Source organism: Lepisma saccharinum, chromosome 5, assembly GCF_977018435.1.
Source record: "Lepisma saccharinum chromosome 5, izLepSacc3.1, whole genome shotgun sequence".
NCBI lineage: Eukaryota > Metazoa > Arthropoda > Insecta > Zygentoma > Lepismatidae > Lepisma > Lepisma saccharinum.
The window spans coordinates 48,541,793-48,563,077 of record NC_139233.1 but is presented as its reverse complement, the minus strand read 5'-3'; the positions used below and the strand labels follow the sequence as shown (position 1 = coordinate 48,563,077).

The window sequence follows — 21,285 nt, the reverse complement described above, 5'->3', positions numbered from 1 at the left end:
ACCCCACTGCCTATTTTTAATTATAATGCTTTTTTTTGCCTTTTTCAATGAAATTGGACCTTTTTTTTAAAAAAAAAACTGTGTATATAAATTATTTTTCTCCCAAAAAAACGTTGTTGGCATTTATTTTTCCTGCGTTTATTATGTGAATAATTTTCGCTTTATTTAAGTAATATTGAACTCACGCATGTTTCAACATTGCTGAAGGAGAAAAGTGTGAGAGAAAAGTATTTCATGCTGAGTTAGGATATTGGCTTTCGGTTAACATTTCCTTGTGCATGATTGACTGCTGAAAACCTGTTGCAGAACATCTGCACAATTACGTCATCACGTCCAGCGTCCGTGTCAGGACGTTATTGACAAGAAACAGCACTAATGCCCAAGGGTCTTTGCATGCATTCCAAAATCAAGTTCTCTATCCTTAGTTTAGTTCTGCACTTTGGAGGGAAACGATTGTGTAGTTGTCATCATGCCGAAATTTAGTGTGCCATTAAGTGGTAAGTTACATGGTTACGTGCGTGAATTTGGTGAAAATTGAAATGCTCTTCCCAATGTAGATTTTAACATTTTGCCAGAAATTATAGATAAAAGTAAGCGACTTCCAAATGTGCCTTTTTTTTTTTTATTTTGCCTCTTTTTTTCATTTTAGTGGCTATTTTCCACATTATAAATGCCTTTTTGCCTGCCTATTTTAACGAAAATAAATGCCTGAACTTCCGGGCTCTAGTAATAATAATACGTAAATATTTTAATATCATATTTACTCGAATCATTCAATCATAAAAGCAAATCACTTTCTTCAAGAATTGACTTTTCTCTGCCATCCCTGCTAAATTTTCACTTTACATCTACTGATTTATACGAGGGGTGGCCAGAAAGTTATTTCCAATTAGTAGGGACATTGATTTTTCGCAAATGCCAACACCGTGAAAAATGGTAATTGCTGCGAAGTAATGTTTAGGAATGTGCAGTGATGTCTGGACACATTTTTCGCCCGTTTGAAATAATGCGAATTTGGCATAAAATGCAAATTGTTGGCGTTTTTAGCGATTTTTTTAAAAGAAATGTCCTAAAGCAACGAAAAATTCTATGAAATCCAACATTCTTGTCTTTTCTAGGCCATGTTTGTGTACATAGAACATGCAAGTTTTCCAACATTTTACTCAAGAGTAAACTATAGAGTTATACGTACATGGAATATTTCCGACAGCCACATTAAATCACGTATTTCCCACGATTTTTTCAACTTCTATCAAAACCATTTGCATCACAGACCAAAGTGGCAGGGTTCTAACAGGAGATCGACTGTGTATCTACCGTCACACGGGAACCACATCTTCGTATTTGTCGCACGAGATATGTTTTGAATTACCAAGCTCTGTGCGCACCATTGGCATTTGTCGAGCGAATAATAATGGAGCTCAGTCGTTAGGGCGTCTGACTACTATGCAAGAGACCCGGGTCGATTCCCTGCGGGGGAGAATCGTGATGTTTTCCACCTATTCAAACTGCTCCGGCGCCCACCCAGCATCATATGAGCTGGTACCTTGAGGAAACTTGGAGGGATAAAGATAGCCAGGAGCAGGGTGCTGATCACATTACCCCTACCTTCAGCCTTGATCAAGAAAGTGTGGGGCCCTAACTCCACACCCCTAATATACACCTTCATGGAAAAATGCAGGGGAGCACTTCACTTTTACTTCCTCAAAAATCTGTTCCAACATATCAAACTGTCACGAAAATACATAGACCATGTGACATACAATTTAAAATAGCTTAAAAGCACAATGGAAGTATGAAATGTAAGTTCTGGTATATTTGGCAGAAAGATGTTCTAAAACAAAAACGCGAATTTTGGGAAACTTAACACTAACAAGTTAAGAAATGATAATGCCAATTTTTGGTGCCATAATATATCGGTATCTGTCACGTGCGATTGATTGATTTTAATTTTTTGGGTGCGTCGCCACTTATAGTTATTATGCATCCTTCAGTATATACGGGAAAAATTCCATTATCTAAAATTCTTACCTTAAAATTTTTAAAAAAAATATATGGAAAATAACTTTCAAGATATCGAACTCTCACGAAGAGACGTAAGCCATGTGACTTACAATTTGAAACAGTAGTTTAAAAACACCATGAAGGTATAATTTCAGATATTTGCCAGAAAATGCTCTAAAATGAAAATGTGAGTTTTGGGAAAAATAACACCGTATAGTAAAAAATAAAAAAGGAGAAAATACACCAATTTTAAAAAAATAACAAAAGAGTAAGGTCCCTACCGATTAGGCATAAATAAAACAAGAATATCAGTTGTATTGAATTTGAATTTAAAATTGTGGGTGCGTCAGCACTAAGGCTATTTTGCACCCGTCACATTATACGGGGTCCAGCCCCTTATCATTGCAAATAACAACTCTATCGTTGCAACTAAAATCATAAAATATTAAAATGTTCTGACTCATTAAAAGCTGAGGCTGTAAAGGGGCACTCAGCACACATAAGGACAAAAGAACAGGACAATACAAACAAAATTATACTGGCCATAATGCCAATCGCCAGAGCCTCGTTAGTCTTCAGTCCAGGTTGTACTAACGTGGAAGTGAGGTTGACATTTGGGTGTACTACGTGGAAGGTCTCCCCTTACACCCCGAATATCAGTTGTAATTTATTTCATTAGTAACATGGAGTCCTAACCTAATTTTCGGCATAATCACCACCGTTCTTCTGGCATTTGTCGTAGCATGGCACTAAATCTTTTATGCCCATGGTATATATGTGTCTGACAGCAAAAACTGGAACTATCTCTACCACAGTGTAGCTGTCAAATCCTTGCCCTGCCAGAAACCTCTTCAGTTAAACAAAGAGATGAAAGTCGGTACATTCAAGGCCAGGGCTGTACAGGGAGTGGTCCAAGATCTCTCACCTGAAGTGATGCAAAGGGCCCGTGTGTACTCGGCTGTATGGGGTTGTGCACATTCGATTGGCCTTCTGTGAATTGTCTGCACCATCGTCTGACCATACTATCACTCACGACGTACGGTCTGCACACCTCACACGACTGCTGGTGCCACTGTGCCTAATTCTGAGCGTGCAATGTAGGCTACATCACAGTCGGTGGGAGACTGTATGAGAGCTGCAATCTTTAACCTAGAACTGTCCTAAAACGGCTGCATTGCGACTGTACCAGATTACAGCTACATGCCACTTCTTTCTGCCTGCATGTGTGTGTGTGTCGCTCTCCGACCACTAGTGCTGCGTATAGGCACCATTGGAGCTTTGTTCAGGATGATCCTCGTATATGAACTTTCAGAAGCTTTTATTATTAGAGTTTTCCTGTTTTAATGTGTGGTTAGCTAAATCAGGTACCTATCCAATGCAATTCTATAAATTCCTTGCGTTAAATTTCTAATACCTACATACCCTTTTCATCACCATTAATGGTATAACTGCATGTTGTCAGTTTCACAGTACTTCACTTGTATATACTGTACTGATGCAGAAATCCCACTGATAATGTAAGGAAATAATACACTTTATTTTGTTCGATTCAATTGTTTCACTTATATGCAAGAGTTAAGTTGTTTGCTTTACAGAGAAGAAGCTTTATGCATTGAAAATTGAGTCCGCACTCATGGTTCTTGCAAGCAGAGGGTTCCAAACCTCAGTGGAAATATCAACATATAATACCGAGAATGTATAAGGAGACTGATAAATTACAAATTGTATTTCTTAATCATTCGCTCTTCACTCTTATCTCATTTAGTCGTAACTTTAAAAATAATCAAGTATTTTATTTTAAACTTACTGCGTATGACAAAATTCCATAATCCTTCCCTAGCTTGTGAATTGTAATAATTTTCCAAATTCACTATTTTGCTGTTTGGATTCAAATCATAGAGAATAGATAAATTAAGTCAATTTCATAGAGGATGATATTGGTACTTAACAAAACCATACGTGGATCTGTGTGAGTTTATTATTTCTATTTGCAAAAGATCGATTTAGTTTAGTTTGTATTTGTCAGGGAAATATGTAAATTTTGTCCTGGAAAACCTGGAAAAGTCAGGGAATTTCATTTCTGCTAGTTTGTAGCCACCCTGTTAATGAGTAATGATATGATGAAATTGATGAAGGGACACTCACATGCTCATGCCGGGATTCGAACCCGGAAACCCTGGCGTCGTAGCGCGCTGTGCTAACCATTCCACCATGGAGGCCGGCGAATGTTTTCATTGAGAACACCTATTGTTGTTTGTTTATTACTACACAGTGTCCTTGAGGAAGCCTCAGAGGAAATGATCAGGAGTTGTGAGATATATCACTCATCGTGATCATTACTTTCTTATGCAAATGTAGTTTTTCGGCTACCACGATTGTTGCAAGGTGAAGTTTGTTCGATTTGTTGTTTTAAGTCCACTTTGTGCACAGATAGGCTAATCGGGACTGGACCTACTGTTTAAAGTGGGATCCGAACCGCTGTGCAATGTGCCTCCACCGGTTATCGAACCCGGGACACCTTGATTAAAAGACGTCGACGTTAACACTACGCCATCGGGGAGGCTACAAACGAACTATATGGTTAGATGTAAGAAATATATGTAACGTCAGGGCTGATCTGATTGGTGCTACCGAATACGCACTAAGGGTTCACGAGCGACCTAGAAGTCTCGGGCACCCGAGTTCCGGGTAGCACGCCGTACGCATACACAGCTCGAATACACTTTAGGTAATGGGTGGGCCTTTTGGTGAAGTAGGGGCAAAATTTCTGTTAGTGACACACATAGCGGGTGGCCAGAATTAAAGTTACCCAACTCCGAGTCCTCTGTAGCCTGTTTGAGGCATCGTAGCACTCTGAAATTTGGTGAATCCACTATGCAGACCATGGGGAAGAGGATGGCGATAAAAATATATTTCAATTTTTCGCCAACAGGTTGAAATGTGGCGCTGTACTTCCATGATGGGTTGTAATAATGACGATAACCTCACAGTGCAGCTGCACTATTACTACCGTTCTGATAAAACAACTTCACCAGCAATGCACGTTCTTTCTTATTTAATGGCATGGTGATCACTTCCGAACTTTTGTTCAGCACTCACGTTAAGTGATTTAGCTGAGTTATTAATTAGAAAGACATTTGTTAGTGGCTGGAAGTTGCGAGAAAATAATCTCTCGTTTTTTTGCAAGGTAGAGGCAAATCCATTTCCAATTGGAGCAGTTTACGTCATTATTACAACCCATCATGGAAGTACAGCGCCACGTTTCAACCTGGTGACGGAAAATTTAACTTTTATTTATTATTTTTTTAAAAAAATTTTTATCGCCATCCTTTTCCTCATGATCTGCATAGTTGATTCACCAAATTTCAGAGTTCTACGAAGCCTCAAACAGGCTACAGAGGAGACTGAGTTGGGTAACTTTAATTCTGGCCACCCGGTATTTCATAGTTATTGCACGCTCACACACGCCCTAAATTTGTTGTTATTGAGTTCGTTAGATACAATTGGTAAAACTGTTGAAAGTGAAGATGTAGGTTTTGTTTGTATATTAAGATTAAAGTGTGTAACTGTATCATGGAACTGTATAGAATGGTTTAAAGGGACTTTATGTTTAATGTATTTTGAAAAGCATGTTACCACTAGACAATGATAGAAATAACGGTAGTAATTGTAAGATCTTAATTTATAATGAACGTCCTCAAGGCGCGTATGGCACTCTCTGGGACGTTTTCTCTGCTTGGTGACATCAGCTTGGATTCCGCGTGCGAGTGTTTCCTTCAAGGAATCGAGGGTGGTCATATGGTGAATGTAGGGCTGATCCGATGCCAGCACTGGCGTACACATAGGGTACCTGGTGGGGTTACAGCCCTTCCAAAAATTTTGAGAAAATCAATATTTTCAAATGAAAGCAGTGAATAACTAGGGAAAAACCCTAGCTTGAAAATACCTCGACTATTATTTTTAACTGAGCAACTTAAGACGAAGAAATATTTTATAGTGGGCAACGCCCACCCCTATGACGCAGCTATGCAACGAGCCACCTCGGAAAAAAAAATTGAGTACGCCAGTGGATACCAGTAGTATCGGTATCGAAACGTATCGGTTCAAATTCAATCAAAGGTACCACGCGATTTTTTCGGGAATCTGAGTCCTGTAAATTGTGCAAAATTCATAATAATATTTAATTGTGCGGCATGAGCGAATTCAATAGCAAAATACGAGTAATAGCTATTTTAACCAGGGTTGTTAAAGGTCCAGGAATTTTAATTAAATTCAATTCCGGTCCAGGAGAGAAAATCAGCAAGCGTAAATGGGTTCTGGACAGTAAAGAACCTTTTTATCTGTAAAGTATTTAAATTCGGTCCAGGAACCTTTTTCCGGATGAATTTAAATACGGTCCAGGGACCTTTTTCTATGTAACAAACGCAACTTGGACCGAAAAAAGGTATCTGGACCTTTAACAACCCTGATTTTAACATTTCAAACATCCAATGTAATTCATCAGATATTGGTGGCGTTCAATTGCAATGTAATTCTTATACGTATATCATTTCAAACATCGGCATCAGTATGGATATGGGTTCTCCAGTAATTTTGATGTTCTCTTCGTCTGGTAAAGCCAGACGCCACAAGTCTGCGGCGGTCACAGTTGAGTGGCGCATGTTTCATCTCTTCCGACCGCAAATTGTGGCTGGCCGCAGCTAACGAAGTCCACGTGCTCAAGGCCAGAGGGAGACACGTGTGAAGTTGACCGAGCTGCAAAGTGGAAAACTTTTTATTTTGGGGGATTCATCAAGTGGAGGAGCCACGTTGACGGTGGTACGAAAGAGGAGACCTCACCGAGAGTGCAGTGGCTAACGGTGTCATCCTCTAGTTTAAAATGTTCCGGGCTCGATTACCTGTTCGAAATTGCAGCCAGGTTCCGCGACTGGGTGGTTAACTGTGCCCTGTACGATTGATTGATTTGGTTTCGCTTTTGTGCTACTTTTGGCTGACCACGAAGATGAGGATGAACGATGATATGAAATTGATGAAGCGACACTCCCAAAGAACACCCATGCCCAGGCCGGGAATCGAACCCCGGACCGGTGGTGTCGTAGAGCGCTGTGCTGACCACTCCCTCGGAGGTCGGTGTGCGCTACACGACACCGGGCGTCCTGTAGGTTCAAATAATTTGGATGGGCCTCCCCGATGGCGTAGTGGTAGCGTCGTCGTATTGTAATAAAGGGGTCCCGGGTTCGATACCCGGTGGAGGCACATGGCACAGTGGTTCGTATCCCACTTTAAACTGTAGGTCCAGTCCCGATTAGCCTTCCTGTGCATAAAGTGGGCTTAAAACAACAAATCAATCAATCAAATTATTTGGAAGATCTCGTGAATTCTTTGATCCTCATCCTAATGATTGAGTCCCTGGTTTGGATCTCACTTTGTACTCTAGGTCTCAGTCCCGATTATCCTATCAGAGCCTAAAGTGAACTTAAAAAAACTTTCAGAAATAAAACATCAAAACCCTTTTTGTCATTCATCCTTATCTATAGAGGTAAAAAAAGCGACGTAAAATTTATGTTTAAAAAAATAGAGCCCGGCCAAGGTAAGTCTCGTCGCGGGGGCCGCCTATATGACAGTGGCCTGCTGGTGCCTCGTTTACCTACGAAGAAACTTGTGGTCAAACAGCCAATTAGAGCTGCCGCTACCTCCCTGTTTTGGCAACAACCGGCAACCTTAGCATCCCTCCTCCCCGCAGCGGCCAGCAGGAAAGCATAATTTTGTCAAAATTACCGTTCTGCACCGTGAATGGGGACTGGGAGATAGCGTGGCCCTGTTATAAACTATAGGTCCAGTCCCGTTTAGCCTATCAGGACATAAAATGAGCTTTGTAAACATTGCGGAACCTACAACAGTACAGATGCGAGGGTGACCTTTTCGGAAGGCACCCTAATGTCATCCGTTCTTACTCGCAGTATCTAGGAGGCTGAATTTGAACCGGCTAACAAGGCTCTGGCGTGTGATTCTACAGGCAATTCGGTCCTCTCCGAGGTTAATCCCTTCTGTCCTTTCATTCATCTTACCTAAACACAATTCATCAGCATCGTTACGAATAGCCAAAACTGGAAGAAAAGCGACGTAAAGTCAGGCGTGTCCAGGAAAAAAAATCTGAAGGCTTTTTGACAGGTTAATAATTTTTCGAGCTATGTATGCTGTTACTCAGCACAGACAATTCCTAATATACATGAAAAGTATTGAATTCTCTGTCACAAGCTGCGCAAAATCAAATTAGTTTCCACTAATAGAGAGCTGGTTGTATTTTAAAACTTCACTCTGGCCAGGGAATGTCTGGAGCAAGCGAATGAAAACAAGTAAGACTCGAGAGGGCTTGACCAATGAATACGTGAAAGGAGAAGTGTGTACATCGAGGGGGAAAACGCACTGCTTTGCTCCACCCACTAGCTTTCCCCCCTTTCCTACCGTTATGCGTGGCTTTGCTCCAAAGATTCCCGAAACAGAGTGTATATTCTTATTTCTTTAGAACAGTTAAGAATTTTCATTCCAACAGTGCAGTCAACTGTTTACATAGCAATTTTATACTCCATTTGTAGGCAAGAAATTGAGAACATTACGATTTAAATACAGTTTAAAACAGTTTTCAGTTTAAAATGAGTGGAAAATGAAAGCTAATTTTTCATGTATTATACCCTATTCCAGCGAACTATAGAGCAGGGCTGCGCATATCGGCAGAGGAGGAGGAGGAAAATCGAGTGGTGAAAGCGCAGTGTTGCCAACCGTACGGACGTACGATCCAGACCTTAGTCCGTACGTAAAATGCACGGCTTGTCAAAATTTGCTCTTGCGGTTTTATCCTTAATATTTCCCTAAGAAATTCTTAAACCAATCGTACGAACCTGGAGACAAAAATACGGTCCGTTCGCCATGTGTGGTCGGTATTATCCTTTTCGAAAGTTTGCAACGCTGGAGGAAATCAGGAAAACTCCCGTCGCCCATTACACAATCCCGTTTCTCTCACTGTTCATTGGTGGAGCCGTCTCGCGTCACTACTTGAGCAGAGACGTGTTCTCGTTCGCGTGGTCTACAGTTAGCTGGTACAGAGTATTGACATTTTTTCTACTACTATGTCAAATATATTTCGTGGAGTTGAACCTCCGAACTCCCTTCTCAGTAAGCCTTTATATAAAATAATATAAAAACAAACAAACCTACTTAGGTTGAATAGTATTTTAGTATTTAATAGCTGATGCCCACACAACTGTCTTCTCTATCGTACACATTACTTGTCAACTCACTTATTAGGTTTTTATCATACTACGTAACAAGCAAAGAATTGCTGGCCGGGGAATCAGAGTAATTTGTACTGTGCACATCGGGGAGTGCAGGAAAGGGACAATAATGAATCCACTTTATTTCTAGGTAACCTAAACCAGGCATGACCAACCCGCCGTATTTGTGAAAGAGCGCTCTCGTATGCACACGTGAACTGCTGAGTGAGCAACAGTTCTGTAGCGTTGTAGAGTGGTCGGAAAGGATGGAGTAAACGGAGAAAAAGGCTTCGTCAGTCGTGTTCGTGCAGTGAGAGAAACCTCTTGTCATCTGATTCGTGAGTAACAGTGCAGGGTGGCATTGTAATCACGGCAGCGAAAACAGGATTTGGCTCTGTGTAAAGAAGGACGTCTTTCCCCAAAGAATTATTTTGCAACTCAACACAAGTGCCTCCCCCACCACTCTGCTGTTTCCGCGATGGCAATTACTTTAACGATAGAAGTAGTTCCATACTTATGCTAGTTGTATCCCCCCCCCAAGACGTTCACCGTACGTATGCATGTGTGAACTTTTCATATTAAGATTGCATTTCTTCGTTTCTTTTTTTGTTTGTTTATTATTCGGGAACAGATTTTTTCGTTTTGTTTTCGGTCCGCGTGGAGACTTCTTGTGACCAATGGTACGTCTAACTCTGCAGTATTAGTGGCAACGTTTCCAGCTTGAACCCTCATCTAGAGTTACGTGGACCTTCCCATGGACGCTGTCTCCGTGCAAACAAGGGGTCCCGAGTTCGATCCCCTGTGGAATCGCATTGCACAGATGTCCGTATCAAAATATAAACTGTAGGTCCAGTACCTATTAGCCTATCTGAAAATAAAAGGTGTCTTAAAACAAACTTCGTTCTACAGTTACGTGGTGTTTCAGAGGTGGCAGGCTCAAATCTAGAGAGACAGACATCCCTAAGAAGATTTGTCTTATTTCGTATATTTCATTATTTAACGTCGCTTTTCTGCCACTCTTGGCTGATCGGGGCGATGAGTATGATTAGATTAAATAGATGACGAAAAACATACATGTCCAGGCCGAAACTCGAACCCGAAAACTTCGCCGGTGAGTTCGAAAGTCGACCACTTAACACACCGACTGAAGGAAGGTTTTCCTCGCTCACTCCAGCCGAAGATGGTACGTTAAGCGGAGTCCAAAGACGCATCCTTCAGATTCCGTTCCCCTAAGGATGATACGGATACGGGCTCGTAGAAATCTAGATAAGACCAAGATCAGACCCATTCCAGAATTGACGAGACAGAACCCGAGAAACTCATTCGAGAATTTTTGGTGTAATATTTTTTTAAAAAAATTACGTGTACCAGATTTATTTTACTATGCGACTTCTTTAGGCATATCGATTGGATTGAAGTGATAGTTTGTTTATAGTATTATAATTACAAAGTTAATCCGTCTGTGTCAACAACCTGTGCAACGTGTTTGCATACAGTTCAGGATAAGATACCCTAAAGTTACAACATAAAAGTTGTTGAAAACATAGTAAAAAGAGTTGTTTGTCTTAATGATCTCTACAAGCCGCAAAACTTTGTGCAACGACACGCTGTATCCCAAGGAGAGAACGAGACAGGAATCATCACACAAGATTGATTGATTGATTTTACTTCACTTTTCTGCCACTTTTGGCTAATGAGTGATAAAATTGATGAACGGACACTCACAAAGAATCCGGGATTCGAACCTGGGACCATCCTCACACACGAGACGAGAGATTCCCAAGTCTCGTTTCGATGCCTTCGTTGCGAGTCTCATAATAAAGTTTTTAGAAAAGTTTTCCCTTTCACTAAGAAGTGTTCAAGAACAATTGCACGAGAAGTTAAAAATTTCTACGTAAACGCATTCTGTTGTATTCCATATTTGGCAAATATGCTGTAGAAAGAAAGTGGCACTATGCTAAGTGAAGCGAGAGTTCGATATAATCGACATGTTACGAACGATAGATATCTCGCGACCAATTCCCACCCATTCTTAAACACAAGACTACGGAGGCACACACATGTGTACTGACCTGCGAGATAGTAGCGATGTTCGGTGTCGGAGCGTCGGGCGTGCGACAGTCGAGGGACAGATGTGCTTCTGCTCTCGGGTTGTTTCTTTAAATAAGCGATGCGATGCTAGGCGAGGCGACAATCCATCGCGCAGCCTCCGCACGTGGCCTCTTTTATTCGCCGATCGTAGGTAACAAGTGGAATTCGTATTTTGCCGTAGCTGGCCTGTGAATGCTCAATTTTATTCACGGGTGTTTGCGTGGGAAGAGAGTTGCTGGTGGGGGTGGAAAACCGTGAATTTTATGAATGGATGGAACCGTGTTCAAAATATACGAATGTACTTTGGGAAAATATCTGCCCATCTCTGCTATGGATTGCACCTTGTCGAGATTTAAAGTCATCTTCACGCTTGTGTAAGCTAATCGAGACTGTGTGTCAGTCAAAAGACAAACTTTGTTCTAAATCCATTTTATGCTCGGATAAGCTAATCGAAATTGGACCCATAGTTTAGTGAGTCCGAAACTGTGTGCAATGCGCTTCCAACGAAGATCGAGCCCGGGGCCCATTGATTACAAGACGATAATGGTAACCACTACGACATCTGCAGGATTAAAATGGATCCTGTCCACTGCCTCCACCGTAATTCGAACCCTCATCCCCTTTACCCCGATTTCCCCGCTACGGTTAGCACCGTCAAGGGTGTTTAAAGATTGTTTCATGCTTAGATAAGGTAATCAGGACTGGACCTACAGTTTAAAGTAGGGAAACGCTACGGAAGGTAGCTCGGTACCCCGTGATTACAGAGTTAACCACCACGCTATCGGAGATTGCTCCAGCCGGGAATTGAACCCAAGACCCCTTGTATTCTGCCTATAGAGATTGTTTTAAGCAGGGGGTTAGCTGGGGGGATGCCCCTATTGTTTCACATGGTGACACAGCTTGGGTGATGCTTCGCGAAAATTTATCTAACAAGGGTGTGAGGGGTGCATCTTCTGCACCCCCATCCTCTCCACAACTTGAGCGCTGCTTTTAAGTCCACTTGACTCTCAGGTGGGCAAATCGGATGAAGGACCTCAGTTTAAAGGTGAATCTGGACCATGGTACAATGCACCCACACCGTCAATCGAACCCAGGACCCTTGATTACAAGGCAACCGCGTTAGTCACCAGAATACGAGATTTAGTTTAACCTTTCTCTCGTGAACAAAAAAGCCTGTCTCGTTTTCGGTGTTTTAAGTCGGTGGCAACGACGAGGATGAATGATGATGATTACATGGCACTGAAGATACACGATGAAGATACAGTTACAAAGGAACACCATGGACTGCAGCAGAAGCGACTAAAATGCACCGAGAAGGTGGAAGATGGAGTAAAGGAAGCTTAAAAAAAACTGTTTCTAACTGAAAGAAAACTGTCTTCCATTGTGTTAAGCATCGCCTTCAATGCATTGTTGCCAAAATAAAAAAAACATCCCCTTTTAATCAAAATTTCCCTTTAAGAAATATCGGAACCGCAATCACAAAAATTTATGAAGTATCATCATTAGCTGTAGTAGTAGAATTATTACTACTACTACCAGACTCGTGTAAACAGTAGAATTTTTTTCAATGCATGAAAATCGGGTAATAATGAAGATTATTGTTAGCACATTTTACTTTGGAAAGGTAAATATTTTCAGCTTGATTTTTAGTATTTAGTGAAATTTCACGAAAATTCCCTTTTCACCTAAAATTATAACTGAAATTCCCTGCGCCGAGGGCAATTTCCCTTCATGTGACAACACTACGTTAAGCCCTCCCCCCAAATACTCCCGATTAACTTTTGAGTCCTGTTGTTGTCGTGAAAACTTGGGCTTTAAATATATCTGGGAATTTGTATTCTCACCAAATCGGTGTTAATTTTATAAATGCCAAGCGGGACATGCTGGAGATTCTTGGTAAGAATCATACGCATTGCTTATATGCAGTATATATATGTATACAGAGTAAGAGGTAATTCGCACCGGGCCCCCTGCCTAGCATTCTTATTCTTTTTTTAACTCAGAAAGAAGAAAGAACACTCGTTTCTGTTTTGGTACTGCAGTTAAATAAAGAAACAATAATAATAAAAAGAGCACCAGATGCTGAACGGAGCACTGTATGTCCTGGTTTTTATTTAAAAGTGCCAGGATATATACGCATACCTGTGAATGTATGCGGGTGGAGAAGAAACGTCAGGGGGTTTCCCTGGGTTTTTTAAATGTATTTTTTACTATTAAATAGAAACGACATCGGATGATGAAACACTTATCAACTACTAATTAAAATACGCACATATCCAGCACGAAGGAATCGCGCCTTTACAAGCCTTTAACGAAATAAAATACGAAGTACGCCAAGTCTCATATTTCTGTCACAAAATCTCCGTCATATTAACTTGTTTCCCCTGTGGAGAGACATATGCCTGCGACTACGCAACGTTAGCTCTGGCCTCGTACGCTAAATACTTACATTTCTACACTATACAAAGGGACTGGAGGCCATTCGCTACCTTCATTCTAGAAAACTGGTATTGCACTTATTTTCTAGATTTATTTACTGTTCCATCTTCCTCACTTTACCCTTGAATGTGGTCTTTGCAGAATGGTGCTTTTCAGCACAGATTAACAAACATATCCATTTTGAACAGTGGGTATACAGGCAAACGGAACGGCTACATGTTGAGCACATTGTGAAGCAATTAGCTGATGCCGAAAGTTTTTTTTTTTTTTAAATAAAAATTATTTTGTGCTGAATTTACTATCGTTGCTTATTTCTTGAATCTTGATTGTTCCATATACTGTATTTACTTGTTTTGATGTCGTATGATACCTTTTTTAATAAACAGCCACATAATGTGGATTTTCCGAGTTTTTGTCTGGTCTCTTAACTTAAGCAGGGACAAATATTAGCACGGTTTTGTCGTTTTGTATTAAGTGCATAATTGTAATAGTTAATGAAATATTTAGCAGGGATAAATTTAATGATTACTTGCATATATATTTTTTGTTTGTTTGATTATTATAAGTTTTACGAGCTAAGTGGTAGAGCAGCCACAGGCTGAATACAGAATTTCTAATTTTAATTCTAAATCTACTATCGTCGTAGCGCAAAAATTACTACGGCTATCGTAATGGCATGGAGGAGGGCAAAATTATGACACACACACACACACACCTAGGACCCCAACGTTTTAGTTACTGCAATTCAACCCATCGATATGCTTTCAAGGCACGTTTCAATGTGCAGGGGATACTTTACATTATTTCGCCAAACAATAGACAATGTCTCTTGTTACGTGGTTTGTCTTAGTTTTGTTAAGATAATGCAAATAGCTGACGCTGTCTTCTCTTGTTATTGCAGGCCGTTATGTAGGGAGCAGGCCGATCAAACTGAGGAAGAGCTCCTGGAGATCCCGGAACATCGATCTCGTTCGGAAGAAGGAGAAAGAAAAGGCTGCTCTAATTGGACTGCTCACGGGAAGGTGACGAGAGGCTGGATAGCACTGCATCATCATCATCATCACCACCACCACGACCACCACCATCCAAGAGTGTTGACCCAAATGAAGTAGGAACGTTGATCCAACGATACACAACTTGTGGCACAAACGAAAGATTCAACTCGCGTGTCTTAAGTGCTGGTTTTTGCTCCTTAATGCATTAGTGTGATTTCTTGTCATGATTTTCGTCCTGCTTCTCCCCTACATCATTTTTTTTCACCCGAAAAGACTCTTCCCAACATTTATTAATTATTTTTGTAAAGATAAACATGTAAGCATCCTCATTGATAATAAAATGTGTTCTTCCTTTTATATGAACTGGAGTAAACATGTAAGCATCCTCATTGATGATAAAATGTGTTCTTCCTTTTATATGAACTGGAGTTGGATTTCATGACTCGAGTTTCGTTTATATTCTCGCAAGTAATTTGTCAAATGACAATTTGTATGTATTTAAGCGAAAAATGCAGATTCGAACACCGGTCTGGATATTTCGTTTACATTTCTAACTAGCAGTACGTCATCTATGTGTGCCAAAACGCAAAGTTGAACGTGGATAAGCTACCATGGAATCCATAGAGGAATTGATCCCAAGATGTACGTGTAAGTTACAAACAATAAGATTTTTAACACAAGTCGAGCACTTATGGAGGTTTCACATAATGTCGCACAGATGAGTTCTGGAAGAGTTTTCCTCGCGCTCATATTCAAGGATTGAGAGGTGATACGAAAATGTGGTAGTAGAAGGAAAATGTGGATTGAGAGTTTCGTTTGAGCCACCACGATTTTTCAATCTTGCAGCTAAAAAGTTTATCGCAATTTTCGGCTAAAAAATCTCTCATTCCGCATCTAAATACCCACCTTTTTTTAAATTTCTTCAAAAGAGAGTCACACATCTCAACTTGTGCTAATCTGACCCGAATTATAGAGGGACCATTTTTGTTTTCATAACAATATATTATACTGATTGATAATGACACATAATTGGGAGCGGGTAAGGCAAATTGGTCCTACGGTCACTGAATTTGGCATACAGTTACATCAGTCCATACACAGCTTTGCTGAAGTTCTCGGGAAAAAAATCGTTTTTTTTTTTTATTTTTTAGATTCTCCAACCGTTTTCGAGATATTGAAACTTCCTCCAAACACTGGCGTCCAGTAATATGGGTGGGCGTTGTTGGGATCCTGTGTGAACCAATACCCGGATACAATATTCGAATCGGATCCGCCCACCCTACTTTCCAGAGAGTGCTACGTGGAAGAGGTTGACGTTTGAGTGCCTTCGGAAAATGTCACCTTTGCTCCAAAGAGAACTAACATGTAGGCGATAGAGCTGCTTGGACGAGTAGGATGATTGCAAGAAAACATTTGAGAGAGCACTTCACTTTCTTGCACGCTGCCAGTTGTACAAATTCAAAGAGGGAAATCGTAAGCTTTCCAAATCAAAAACAGTTTTTGTTCAATTAAACTGGTATATAGATGCTAATAGGTTTAATTTCCTAGAAAATATCTTAAATCAGTCCTTTTCGAGACAGAATTGACAAATGAAACGTTCAAATCGGGAAATAATTAGCTGCCGAAATCGACAGAAAACATTTCCTCAAGAGAGCTTCCAAAGAACCGTTGACCATAAACAGACGTTTGTTACGACAAACTAATGAGCTTCTACTTTGCTAATCTTCATAGACCTTTCAACAATGAACTTTTTAATGGATGGCAAAATATCGAATTAGGAACATAATTTGCCTTCCAGCCTTGGAAGATGCCTTTTTGTGCATGTAGGAAGATGCTAATAGGCTGAGTGATGTATCAGGAGAGATAGAAAGAGGCGTTGTTTGTGACATTTTATCTCGGCAGCGTGTTTACCCAAATCTTCATTGAACTAATGCTGTGAGTGCCTGGAGTTGTCGCAAGTTGGATAATTATGGTTCGACTTCATAAGTACTCTATCTAACACTACCATGGGCGCCGCCAGGAATTTTAGCAGGAAAATTTATGTAACACTTTAATTTAATTTATGAAACACTAAACGCAAAGCTAAATATATGATTATGTGCTTAGACTATAAGTTTACGTCTACATGCGTTGTCTCCTTGTAATCTACACGAAGATTACATTGGCTTATAGTTTACATAGTCTACTGTAGACAATGTAAACAACAGGGAAGAAAGAAATGCCGATGCTGTTTAAAAGAGAAAGTATTTTTTTCTTCAAACACGTCATAATTGTGTGTATAACCAACTTACGACCATCCGACGTGATCATTATCAAATTTTCTACAAGGGAGGAGGGGACTAACGGAAGAAAAACAAATAACAGTCATAGGTGAAAACTGACTATTTTTTACATTGACAAAAAGGAAGGCTATTTTTTTTTTTTTTTTTTTTCGCCTCAGTACTGCATAGGAAAGTGCATGTCTTCAAAGCAGATCTTTCCTCGCATGTGTGAAATGGTGGAACTGGGAGGTTATTTCAGTCGTTTACCGTCACAGAGTCGGCCGCCGAGCGGCCCCTTCATGCAACAGGTCCCGGCAAATTGACTTCAGGAAGTCCGTAACAGAAACAGCTTGTTTTGTAATGTTCCCACTTTTCACAATTACAATTACAATTTAAATAAGCACGTACCTTGTCGCAAGGATGCTGGAAAAGGTGTCCTCCCAAATACAAATATTTCTGGCACCTTATTTCTGATATCTAATCTTAGATTAGACATCGCTACTTTATCCTCAGTTGTCCCTACGCATAGGGATTTTTCACTATATTTCGCCCGCGTAGGGACAGATTTTACCAAATAATGGAAAACGCAGGGACTTTTTTCAATCTTGGAAAATAACATTTTATTGTGCAAAGCTTACTCGCCAGTCAGTTGCACTTTTTTCGTGCTCGGTTTGGAATGAATGGATTAGTTTATCTGGATACTTTAGCGAGGAGGAGAAAAAAGAACTAACTAACAAATCTCCATTTGAATTTTGGAACATGTTATCGGTTACCAAGAACTTGCAAGGCAAGTTCTTTTTTTTAAACATTTCCACTCTCGCGAAAATACGAGTGCTAACATTGCCACATTCTAACGCGGGAACGGAAAGAATATTTTCAATGTTAAGTGATACAAAAACAAAAAAGAGAAATAAAGTGGGACCAGAATTGTTCAAGACTGCAGGAAATGCAGCATCAACAATCAACACCTATCTCTTCACAGCAGCAGTATGTATGACTTCAAATAACATAATCAACAGTAAACGACTCAACGTTATTCATTAGAGATGTGCGGGATCCTGAAAAGTCAGGACCGGGATCTGGAAAAAATTTCCCGTCCCGATCCCGACTTCGGGAAATGACTTCCCGACTTTTCGGGATCCCAAGCAGTCGGGAAATACCGAATGGTCACTTTAAAAAGTCGTTAATTCTCGACATTTTCTGTATTGCAAGTTTCTGGAACTTATCAGAAATTGTAAGTTTTTATTCTAGAAATGCAAAAACAATCACTTAAAGTGAAAATGACGTCTGAAAATTTTCCGACTTGGTCGGGAAATTGCAAATTTTTTCGTCCCGAATGTCGGGATTTAAAAAAATTCCCGTCCCGACCCAAAAGATTCTGTCCCTCACACCCCTATTATTCATTAAGGCAAGAATTTACAATACCGGACCCTTCTGTAATTTCTATGCTACGTCTTATACTCACGAAATAATTAGTCGTGATGATTTATCTGAAGTTAACATTTTGGGGTGAGGTGAAAAAATTGTTCATTAACGTGTAGAAGTTGTAAAATAAACTTTTCAATTCTCGCAATGATTCTCAGTATACAAGTATGGTAGCCATATTTGTTGATATGAACAATTGACGACGTTCGCAATTAGTTACGTTGTCTACAGCGTTGCCACACTGTTGATTTCATACTTGGAGAGCATGGATCGTGTACGAATGGCGGAAGAGAACTGTAAAAAAGTTGTTAATGTTGTACAGATTGTTAGATTGAGTGTGCAGGAGGATGGCCGTGGGCTAATTAAAAAACTTATGGATTTCGGTATATTGCCCAAAGAAGGTACTTACATGTGACAGCGACAATCTCGATGTAGAAGAACATGTGGAGTGTGGACTGATTTGTTTACAAGTAAGTTTGGCAACAGTGCATCGATCGTAAAATTGCAGGATACGAAAATGGCGTCTTCGATGATGAACAGTTGCCGTTAAAGTGCTACGAAAATAAGATTTTTTTTATCGGTTCGTAATCACAATTAGCGCAAAACCATTCACGGATAGCCCCACTGACCATTCTCGGTAAGGTTACGTTAAGTTAGGTTAGGCAAGGCAAACATAGTTAAAATTTGGGGTCGATAAATCATGCACGGGTAGCCCCACAAACCATTGACGGATAGCCCCACGAACCATTCAGGTAAGGTTAGGATAGGCGAACATAGTTAAAATTTGGGGTCGTAGTAATATCAGGAATGTATATTTCGTTTTTTAAGTATTGGAAACACAAAATATTCCAGTAAATAATGAGCAATCGTGCCGATCGCGGACCACTCAATTTAACTTATTTTGCAATTTCTACACGTGACCCCCAAATTTTAACTTCCAATTCGTGATTAGGAGGCCTCAATTACTGAGTATGCGAAATATTACAAAAAATGGGGAGGGGTCCTGTATTGTAAATTCGCTCCTTCATTAATTGTGGAAGCACCGAGCAGAAAGATTTGGTAAGTAAATGTGTAAATTTTATCTTGTTTTGCACGCTCATGAGGTGTTGTTTTTTTTAGTCGCTTTACTTGGGGTAGGGACATTGCCGAAAAATGGTTAGCAACACTGTCGGCTACCAGACGTTGTGAGTGTACCGTACCCTCATGCTCACTTCTGTTTGCGTTTATCAGTACGCGTGTTTTTTATACTGTTATTCAGTGCTAGTGCTTTATTGTGTGTTAATTGTTATTCATTCATTAGTTATGCCGCTAAACAAATATAGTCGTGAACAAAGAGTTTTTATGTACGATAATTACGTGAAAACGAATTCTTGCAGAAAAGTGGTCAGGCAATTACGAGAGACAGGATCTCTTGAACCTAAGAAACGTGTTGTATTGCTGTTGAAGGAGGTCATTTTCAACATCTCTTATAACACAGGAGGTTAGTGATCATCATTATTATTACTTTTAAATATCATTTTACGCTTTCGGTTTGCTTTATGCGCCGGTATGCTGCCTTCCCTTTCTGTCAACTGAGGATAAAGTAGCGATGTCTAATCTAAGATTAGATGTCAGAAATAAGGTGCCAGAAATATTTGTATTTGGGAGGACACCTTTTCCAGCATCCTTGCGACAAGGTACGTGCTTATTTCAATTGTAATTGTAACAGTAATTGTGAAAAGTGGAAACATTACAAAACAAACTGTTTCTGTTACGGACTTCCTGTAAGTCAATTTGCCGGTACCTGTTGCATGAAGGGGCCGCTTGGCGGCCGACGCTGTAACGGTAAACGACTGAAATAACCTCCAGTAGAAGTAAAACAAAGCTTGTCCGTTCTACGGACGTAGCATTTTTGTTAGGTGTGTCACGACAAGTTTATTCTGCAATTCAGTGAAATTGTATTTGAACGTAAATAAATATTTTAAGACACTTATTTCTGAATCGTGGCATACTTCACGCTTTCTATTTTCACGTGCTGATGTTGGTTGTTGCTGCTCCTAGCACGATGCGCGTGCGTTGCACGAAGAATGCCGAGTGCCATGTTGTCTACATTGATTATGTCATCTACGTAGATTACATAGTCTACATTATCTACACGCATAATGTAGACAATCGTTGTTTACGCTTAGACGCACATCACTGATTATAATTATATGAGCACTTCCTTGTAGAAGGCGACACAACACAGCCAGTGGCGGCGATTGGGTTCCAAAACTGAAGGGGACAAGGTAATGACAGTTTACTTTCCCTTGGTAGAAAAGGTTTAGCATAGTGAGCGGCGAAAGTGGCTGAGCAACTTCCCCCATCCCCCTAATCATCACCAGTGAACACAGCTGCTCCCGGAACAAAAACTGGAGACGCGTCGGCTCTCTGCCAAATAAAACAATCACTCAAGAATGAAAGTTTGCACTTTGCACTTTAGTCGGTTGACGACAACAGTACTCCTCTACACTTTCCGATGGATAATTTTCGCTATACTTTTGCCGTGAAGTGCAGCGAGGTTGTGTTGATACCTCGTCAACGTGCTCGCAGATTTGTTGAACTCCAACGTACATCTCTGAAAATTTGCTGTCTAATATAACAATTTTGCTTTACTATGGAGCAGCTCTGGAGTTCGCCCAGCCTCTAGTAAATGAATGCCTGGCGGGGAAGAAGGTAAATACTGCTGGAGCGTGGTGCTGATCACATCACCTCGAAGGATGGCCGAGATCGTGAATATTGAGTCTCACTCGCACATAATAACAAACAAATTCATCGAAG

At 40.4% G+C, this 21,285-nt stretch overlaps 2 protein-coding genes across 2 annotated transcripts in view; one reads left to right on the top strand and one right to left on the bottom strand.

Moving 5' to 3' along the window:
* The window catches only part of LOC145987804 (uncharacterized), a 72,330-nt gene extending 60,938 nt beyond the window's left edge, over window positions 1–11,392 (bottom strand). Inside the window, exon 1 of the mRNA XM_083122510.1 lies at window positions 11,348–11,392. The gene's annotated coding sequence lies outside the window, so the exon portion shown is untranslated. The remainder of the gene's footprint in view (window positions 1–11,347) is intronic.
* Window positions 1–15,157, top strand: part of LOC145987803 (RNA-binding protein 42) — a 131,479-nt gene extending 116,322 nt beyond the window's left edge. Inside the window, exon 6 of the mRNA XM_083122509.1 lies at window positions 14,707–15,157. Coding sequence (XP_082978635.1) covers window positions 14,707–14,831 — 125 coding nt within the window. The 3' untranslated portion in view covers window positions 14,832–15,157. The remainder of the gene's footprint in view (window positions 1–14,706) is intronic.
* The last annotated feature ends 6,128 nt before the right edge of the window (window positions 15,158–21,285 follow it).